Source organism: Paramisgurnus dabryanus, chromosome 12, assembly GCF_030506205.2.
Source record: "Paramisgurnus dabryanus chromosome 12, PD_genome_1.1, whole genome shotgun sequence".
Lineage (NCBI taxonomy): Eukaryota > Metazoa > Chordata > Actinopteri > Cypriniformes > Cobitidae > Paramisgurnus > Paramisgurnus dabryanus.
Genome location: NC_133348.1, coordinates 7,446,772 through 7,455,921, shown reverse-complemented (window position 1 = coordinate 7,455,921; position 9,150 = coordinate 7,446,772). Strand labels below are relative to the sequence as shown.

At 40.0% G+C, this 9,150-nt stretch overlaps 1 protein-coding gene across 1 annotated transcript; it reads left to right on the top strand.

The window, feature by feature from the left end:
* Positions 1–300: 300 nt before the first annotated feature.
* Positions 301–8,121, top strand: trib2 (tribbles pseudokinase 2). Its single transcript, XM_065256343.2, has 3 exons — positions 301–2,174; positions 3,003–3,295; positions 6,366–8,121. Exons 1-3 carry the CDS (start codon positions 1,905–1,907, stop codon positions 6,838–6,840), a joined length of 1,038 nt encoding a protein of 345 aa, XP_065112415.1. The 5' UTR covers positions 301–1,904; the 3' UTR covers positions 6,841–8,121.
* The last annotated feature ends 1,029 nt before the right edge of the window (positions 8,122–9,150 follow it).

The window sequence follows — 9,150 nt, the reverse complement described above, 5'->3', positions numbered from 1 at the left end:
AATGTATTTGATTGTGAATGTTTGAGTCATATTTCAGAATATGATGGATGAAAAGATTAAAAACAGACATACAATAATACAGTGATTTATTTTATGTATTTTTTTTTTTTATAAAAAACAAGAAACCAGTACAAATTCAATCAAGATTACAATGGAAATTATATATCTGTATATTATTATGAAGTTGGGATGTAAAACTGTTATGACAATAAAAAAAACACTAAGCAACATTGGCATATTTATGTTAAATATATGTTTTTTTTTTAGTAGGCTTAGTAAAATGTATTAATCCATCCCATACAAATTGTTGTAGTCTGATGATTGCTGCATGGCCAATACCAGCTAAAACCAAGCTGGGAGACCTGCTAAAACCAGCTCACCAGCCTATGCTGGTCTTATCCGGATTTTAGAGTAGGGTATGCATAACATGTCTAGAGAGTATATACTATATATTGTATGTTGTATTTCCAGACAATTAGTGTGAATTCTAACTTCATAAATAAAATAAATATATTAATTTTTATTACCTATAACATTTGTTGGTCACAACAATGGTTTGATTTTTTAGGTTTTGTTGTGACAACTTACTCCATACACAGTGTGTGCCTATCCAAACTGACTTTTGTAAATCTCTTACAAAAAATTAACCATGCATTGTTTTATTAAAGTAAAAAAAAAAGGTTAGTTAAACCAATGTTGCTACAAAATAATCAATTCGCAAAAAAACATGGTTATATTTCAATGGAGTAGAAAGTTTCTATACATACAAGTATCTAGGATTAATCATAGCAATGCAGTTCATCAAAACCTCGAGTCATTTTTGCCTCAGCCTCCAGAAACCAAGTGACATTTAATCAATTCACCCTATAGACTGATAATATATGGCGCTTCAATTAAATCCCAAGGACAACAATTATCTCACATGACCGCATAGACAGATGACAAGACCGTGGGTGTGTCAGCGTCAAGGGAGCGACCAATGAGAGAGCGTATCGGTCGTGACGCCGGGAGGCGGGTCCGGTCCTGCGCGTGGAGCGCTCCAGTCAGTCCCGCGAGCGCAGTCACTCAGCTCGGCGCGTGTGTGTGTGCGAGAGTTTGTAGCTGACCTCGCGCGCTCAATGGACTAGATTCCCAGCCACGTAAGATGATGATAATGGTGTCTTCTTGCTGAAACGTGGGACAGGCCCGCGGGAACATCGGCCGTCCCATTCCCCTTTTGTGCAAAACCAACGTTGGACAAATTGGGAAGAAAGGAAGCAAGCAAGCAAGCAGGACTGCCCGCGAGGATATCTCATTCCCAGGCGTAACAAAGAGGGGCTCGCGAAACGGATGAAACATTTTCCTTGCCATATTTGGTACGTGCGTGGAAATGATTTGGCGTGCATGGGCGCTTGAATGAAAACCGAGCGCGTACTCTCTGGATTTCGGATCTTACCGGCATTTGTCCGCCAGCTGCCACTTTTTGGCGTTTCATTGAATGCAGTTCAGCGCAAAATCCGATCTTTTGCCTGCTGCACGGCGAGCTGTGACGTCACAACCAAAGTCGTTACATTGTATCGCGCTTTGCAACGCGGCCCTTGTAACATTGTTGCAGATCGTGAGAAACATGTTTCTTTTGATCTAATAACAAGCACGCGCTATTTGTTGAGAGACGATAGAGGTCAAATTCGTGCGTTGCATGTGTACGCAAATACCCAGTAACGCCACATTGACGTTGCAGTTAATGCACATGCAGAATTATTAGATCATCATCATCGGTAAGAGCGAGGGGAATCCATGTCTTTTGTCGTGTAGTGCACACCGGACAGTGTTAAATAAAGGGCATCTGTCATTCATTTGAAACGCAACGCCGTCCGTCAGACCGTCGACCCCCTTCTGATCCGGACGACCCTCACCTTATACTCATGAACATACAGAGATCCAGTCCCATTAACATTTCGCGTTATGGGAGATCGAGGCACAAAGCGCACGACTTCGAAGAGCTGTCTTGCCTAAGGACTACAGAACCGAGCCAAAGTTTCAGTCCCAATTTAGGATCTCCAAGCCCCCCCGAGACCCCCGACTCCTCTCACTGCATTTCGTGCATTGGAAATTACCTTTTGTTGGAGCCCATTGAGGGAGACCACGTTTTCAGAGCCACCCACCTGCACAGCGGGGAAGAGCTCGTGTGCAAGGTAAGATTTTGGATATGTTTTTATAAGCGTGATGTTGCAAGGTCAATGAGTTGAATAAACTCTCATTTTACGCGTGATTCATCACTCAGGTATTTATGATGCATGCCCTGCAGCTGTTAACATGACTCTCTTGCTGTGAAATATTGGACCATGAAATAAAAAAAGGCTTTATTTTGACTCGGGACATTTCCATGACCTCAAACCAAAGACCTTCATTCGAATTAACATTTGATAGTGTGCCATTTTGCACCGCGTATCGACTTTCAACAATTATATGATGTGATAGGTTCTCGTGACAGGCACGTGGAAAAACGGCATCAGGCAGGGAATACCTTTCAATTGTGCGTGCGTGCGCGCGCGTGCATGCATGCATGAATGCTCTGCTGTAGTCCTCATGACTTTGAAACATAAGACATGAATGGGTAGACGTGGGCTAAAAGCCATTAGTGCAGCCCTCTTATCTCCAGATGAGAGAATAGCCTTCACTGTCCACTGCTGCTGTGGAGTTATATTTAGCCCGTCTCTGGTTTGTGTCTGTTACCAAGCAACATCAAAATTCAGTGTATGTTTTGGGGACCCGGAATTGCAGCAGAGGTCTAATGCTTTTTGACTCCGTGCCGCATGGATTTCCATTCTTTTGTTTCTGGATTATTATTCATCTCCTCTAAAGGAGTTAAAGCCACCGAAAGCCTCTAAGCCGTATTCATAACACCGTTATCAAAGAGTGCTCTTGTCTGATGGGCTAATACCTTTGCAATCCACCTGAAATGTTGTGAAATCGATCGCTGCATTTAATTAAATCCAACATGTTCCTTCCTGTTTCTCCAGGTTTTTGATATCGGTCGATATCAGGAGTCCTTGGCCGCTTACTTTGTGCTGGGCACCCATGAGAACATTAACCAGATAGTGGAGATTATTCTGGGGGAGACTCGAGCGTACGTGTTCTTCGAGAGGAGCCATGGAGACATGCACTCGTTCGTCCGCACCTGCAAGAAGCTGCGCGAGGACGAGGCCGCCAGACTTTTCCATCAGATAGCATCGGCTGTGGCGCATTGCCACGACAACGGCCTGGTCCTTAGAGACCTCAAGCTTAGGAAGTTTGTCTTTAATAACGAAGAAAGGTAAATGTACATGATATAACATAATATAAAAATGCACATTTTGTCTTTTTGTACACAGTCAGCAACTGTAAAACCATTATTTAGCAACTGAATTGTCCTATTGCTGTACTTTAAACAGCATGCACCATGATCACACAGATGTATAGTTTCTTTACAGTCCAAAATCAAACGCCCGTCCTTATACTGCATTATATTCTGTTTGTAAAACTGTTTGAGATTGTAGCCTGACCAGATGCTTGGCAGTAAAAATAAGTCGGAAATAATCCCAGCATGCATTTGGAATCTGGGTGGCCTTCCCAGTTAAGCTAAATGACAGTTGCCCCCTCGGCCAGATGAGTCAGCTCAGCTAGATTCCCTCTGGCTCACCCAATGGAAATAGAGAACGCTGCCCGGTTCTTTAAATGTGAGCTCGGTGACCTTACCGTTCCCATGCTCTGCGGTTGGTGCGTCAGCCGTCCACCTTTTAGTGAGTGATTGCATTAGAGAGCAAGCAGACAGCCAAGGGTGGTTAGTATTACCCCGGCCAGAAATTAAACACAGAATTCAGAACCAGACAGTACTGCATTCCTCGGTGTAGTGGGTTCTTGACTCGGGTTATGTCAGGGTGCCTAAGACGTGCCCCTGTCACGTGCTGGAGACCGCAGGGCGTTTGTCTAAAATGTTTTATTTTTAATGATGCCGGTGTTCCTCTCAAGCTCTTGACTGGTGCAGCTCGCCAGCATAGATGTGACTCGCATGTAGTACATGTTGTTAAAGAAATATTTTAAGCGTGTCATTCAGCAGGTCACAGGTTCAGGTCAGACAAGAGGCGGGCTGTTCGTTTAATATAGTTCCTGTTCGATAATTCAGTCCATCCCGGCAGTATGATATCGCTTGCAGTGAAAACTAATATGACTTATTTTGAGTATTGGATGCTTAGGCGAAACTCGGTGGGCGTACAGATTCGTTCTGTTTTATGATTGTCGCACAGCAGTTTGCTGATTCTTTGCCATTTAAAAGACATCAAAGATGTTTTCATTGCATGTGAGGATGGAGTTTTGTCTTTGTAATTATGCATGAATATTATATATTGGATTTTGTTTTATGTTTAAACTTGAGCAAATTTTAAGATTACAGGGAAAACCTAGAAAGATGGAAAAATGTTGTTGGTTTAAGGATTTCCATCTGTAGCGCCACATTATTGCTGCTTTCTGAAGATGAATTACAGATTTCCCTTTGGTTTGTTCGTACACTGACAGGAATGTCTGGAGGCTAACTTCATATTGCTTTTTTATTCATGGGTTTGCCATCCAGTGGATATTTATACTTTGCCATCAAAAAGTCAAAGTATTTTTAACTATACTGGATGGAAATATATGTTAGAGATTTTAGTAGGAATATTTTTTTATTGACAGGATGATTTCTTGATTGTTTTCGGTTAGTTTTCAAGTCATTTCATATTGAAGGTCATAAAAAAGTATGGCTTATTTTTGTACAATCTATCTACAGAGCCAACCGCATCTCCATTTCATATGTTTTGTGTACTTTAGGTTTTTTTAACCAATTTCTTTGTCAGTCATTTCATATTGAAGGTCATAAAAGACAACGGCGGTCGGTGCCTCCTCTTCCAAGGAGGGCAAAAAACAAAAACATGGCTCGTCATGTCAAAATATGTGTTTGGTGTGTTATGGGAACCTATGTGCATCACGTGTCATGTCAAAATACATGCCTGCTGCATACGGGTGATTCTCAAGAAATCCAGATTTAAAAGGTGTCCAGCATCAAAAATTTCAAAAAGCCCTTGAAGCCAATTTCTTTTGCACATATAAGATTAAGGTCTAAACTTAATATAACCATTATTTTTAGAGAATTAAAAAAATATTTCCTATAGAATTATTTACATTTTTTTTTAGATTATCATTATCAAAAATGATCATTACCGCAACATGATATTACGTTAAATATATGCATTTACAAACTCATGTTTCGGTAATGAGAACTAAAAAGTTGTCTAGGTACTATGACAAACAAAATTTCAACTTTTATCTGTGGAGAAAAAATAAGAACTGCTTACCTGGTAGCCATCTTGAGTGTCAAAGTCAATTATGTCCCTTCCAACAATTTTTTTTTGAAAATGTTAGTTCCTTGAGGGCTTAAACAATGATTGAAAATTGTTGCGGAGGATGAGAAAATTGGTCTTGGACGCATTTATATTCCTTATTATTGTCTCTACATTTATCAATGATCACCAAATACCACATGTTTCTTTACTGTAAATGTTTATAGTATAACATGCACTGAAGCTTTTTATTTTTTAGATTTTTTAATTATAAATTTTCCATGTCAAAGAACCCAAATCCAGTCATGCAGACGTTGCGGTAATGAAAATGTTCCCCTTAAATGTGGAAAAACAACAAAATTGGTTTGTATGATGTCATTTGAAATCATGTATAAAATAGTACATGAAGAGATGTTTGTAACTGTATTCTTCTTATTTTGATAGCATTTACTTTTTCAAAATGTTTCATAACACCTCATAAGTCCAATTTCACGAGAATCACCCATACGCGTCTAAAGGGTTCCTGATAAAAGAGACGTTCACACAAGACACTTACTTAAAGAGATAGTTCACCCAAAAATGAAAATTCTGTAATCATTTTCTCATCCTCATGCTGTTCTTAACATGTATGAATGTCTTTTTTTTTTTTTGAGGAACACCAAAGAAGATATTTTGATAAATGATGGTAAGCACAGAGCTGATTGTAACCATTGACTTCCATAGTAGGAAAAACAAATACAATGGAATTCAATGGGTGCCATCAAAGGTGTGCTTACCAGAATTTCCAAAATATTTTCTTCATCATTTATCACAATACTCGCATAATACTTGTTTTCCTACTATGGAAGTCAATGGTTACAGCAGCTTGGCATCATTTATCACACCATTGACTTCCATAGTGTTCCCCGATGTTTGGACGAGTTTCGTGCCTCCTCGGAAAAGAAGTCAGGAGCCGCCACTGATAAAAGATTGTTGTCCCATCTTCATATCCAACAGCCCAACTTAATCAAGTTTTTCCCTCTATCTTACCAGGAGCCTTATAAAATTGGAAAGTTTGGAGGACACATACCTTCTAGAAGGCTGCGATGACTCCCTCTCGGACAAACACGGCTGTCCCGCCTACGTTAGCCCGGAAATCCTCAACGCAAACGGCAGCTATTCGGGTAAGGCGGCGGATGTGTGGAGCTTAGGCGTGATGCTCTACACCATCCTGGTGGGCCGCTATCCTTTCCACGACGTGGAGCCCAGCTCGCTCTTCAGCAAGATCCGCCGCGGCCAGTTTAGCATCCCCGAGACGCTAACGCCCAAGGCGCGATGCCTCATCCGTAGCATCCTGCGACGAGAACCGGGAGAACGCCTCACTTCCCGAGAGATCCTGGACCACCCGTGGTTTTCGGCCTCTGTCGGCATGTCGGTCACCGCGGGCCACGGGAGAGGGGAACGCGAGTCGGACCAAATGGTACCAGAGGCCAACATGGAAGATGAACTAGAACAGTTCTTTAGCTGAGCACAAACTCATCAGACATCATGCCACGTCTTTTTAGATTATACACTCATTAGAATGGTGTCTATTGTTATTGTCCATTCCGTGGAGAGACATGGTAGATTCTGGCGCGGGTGGTGCGTAACGCTCCTCGGTTAGGACTTCTGGACAATGCTAAATGCTAATGGCGTCGAGTGATGTATGTAGCAAGACTTTGTTTTTCCTTACTTAAATGTTTATTTTATGTGGTGCTCATGAGGCGTTCAAGTCACATTAAGCTACAAACTCGTGTTACGGCACAGGAGACCGCAGCCAAGGAACAACGAAAATATCAGGCGGAACTGCTCATCCTGATCCCGATGTTATATTTTCTTCAAATGCAATTTTCTGGCTGATATGTCTGCACTTCCTCAAGTTTTTTTTTAATTATGTTAATAGTAAACCTGTTTGCTTTTTGATAACCCTTCAGGTCAAAGATGCTAGCAGAAGAACGAATTAAGCCTCTTATCCCAAACCTTGTTTCTGACTATTTTTTGTAGGGCTGCATTAAAATATTTTTGTGTTGCATTAAGCTGTTCTTTTTAACGTATTATTGCTGCTTTTTTCCTGCTTTAAACCGTACTGAAAGTTTCTCAGCGAGCCTTCTAAAAAAATAAAATCGTCAAGCACTTGACTCGCCCAGGCTTTGAGTACGAGCGAATCCACCTCTCTGGACTGATGTCATTTATTTAACTTTAGTTTTTCATTTGCTGGAGCAAAATTCTTTTTATTTATAATGTAACTACTACTATATTTAAAAAAAAAAGAAAAAGAAATACGTGCAGGGTTTTTTATTTTTACAAATATTATAGGCAATACATTTGACACGGGACAGGCTGGTCTTTTCGATCAAAGCCTGTCCTACGTTAGGAGGTCAATATGGTCTGTCATCAGGGTCAGTAACTGCACACCCCGAAACTCACACTCTTTAATTTTTTGCATTCGACTCCATAGATATTAGCCAATGTTACTGCGACTACACTGTCTCCAGTACCTCATGTTAACTCTACTGCCTGCATAGGTCTGTGAAATGATCTTGTTCTGAATGGGTACATGTAGACACGTTTTGTCGTATATCAGTGTTACTTGAAATCGTGATTTATAACTAGTTAACGGCATGTGCCCTTTGAATGCTTTAGCCTGCCTAGCAAGAGGGGAGCTTGTTTTTTTTCCTTAAAGAAGAAAAAACGATGGATTTTTTAAATTAGTCCAAATCGTTTCTTTTCCGTGTTTTATTTTTTCTGCGGTCATTGTACTTTTCCCCAGTTTCGTAGAGTAAACGGCATACTTAAGTTGGTGCTGATTAGGTGCTAATGTTGAAGGATTTTTCTTTCTTTTTTTTGTTTCTTTCAGTTTAAGGGGAGGGGGGAGTGCATGGTGGGAAATCTGCCTCAGATGCTCTGATTGTAATGTAACAAATTTTGGTGTTTTGTCCAGAATTATTCAGTAAATAAATGGTGAACTGCACACTGAATATTGTATTCATTTTGGTTTTTCTTAAACACGCAATGCTAATATGTGACCACAAAACCAGTCATAAGGGTCAATTTTTTTATTGAGTAAATAAGCTTTGATATCGTTTGTTAGGATTGTGCAATATTTGGTCGTGATGCAACTATTTAAAAATCAAAATATTAAAATTTTTTGTCAAAATATATAGCAACAAATATTACAAATGATAAACGGTAGGAAATTACTAGTGCTGCCTCACAATTAGTCACGACTAATTGTTTGCTAAATAAAAGTTTTTGTTTACATAATATATGTGGGTGTACTGTGTATAATAGTTATGTATACACGCACACACATATGTAATAAAGAAACATTTGCATGTGTATATACATATTAAAGCAATAAGCCCCAAGAAGCAGTGGGTTACCAGTGCATTTTATAACAGCGAAGGGGCGTTGTCCTTAGCTGTTATAAAATGCACTGTAACCCTACTGCTTCGTGGGGCTTATTGCTTTTATAAAATGGTTACTTCATATGCATAGCAGGATTTCATAAAATTTAACACAAATAAGTTGTAATTATATTAGTACAAATAATACTCTTCCGCCAAACAAAGTAGTTCCTCAGAATCAAGTGTGGCTTAAACAGAGCGCAGTTCCCAACCTACACAGATGCAGCAAAGACGCAATGAAAATATGATTTAAGGTGTTTATTTTTATAAAACAACATTCATCTAATTTATACATTAACGTTACCATTTATATCATGCAACTGTTGAAGTGATGATCAAATATGCTTGGAAGCATGCTTAACTCTTTCCCGTCAGCGTTTTTTGTTGCCACC

Excerpts from the sequence above, each read along its gene's own strand:
- trib2 (XM_065256343.2), top strand. The coding sequence starts at position 1,905 with ATGAACATACAGAGATCCAGTCCCATTAACATTTCGCGTTATGGGAGA. Across the intron at positions 2,175-3,002 it reads GGGAAGAGCTCGTGTGCAAG|GTTTTTGATATCGGTCGATA; the intron begins GTAAGATTTTGG and ends CTGTTTCTCCAG. Across the intron at positions 3,296-6,365 it reads GTCTTTAATAACGAAGAAAG|GAGCCTTATAAAATTGGAAA; the intron begins GTAAATGTACAT and ends CTATCTTACCAG.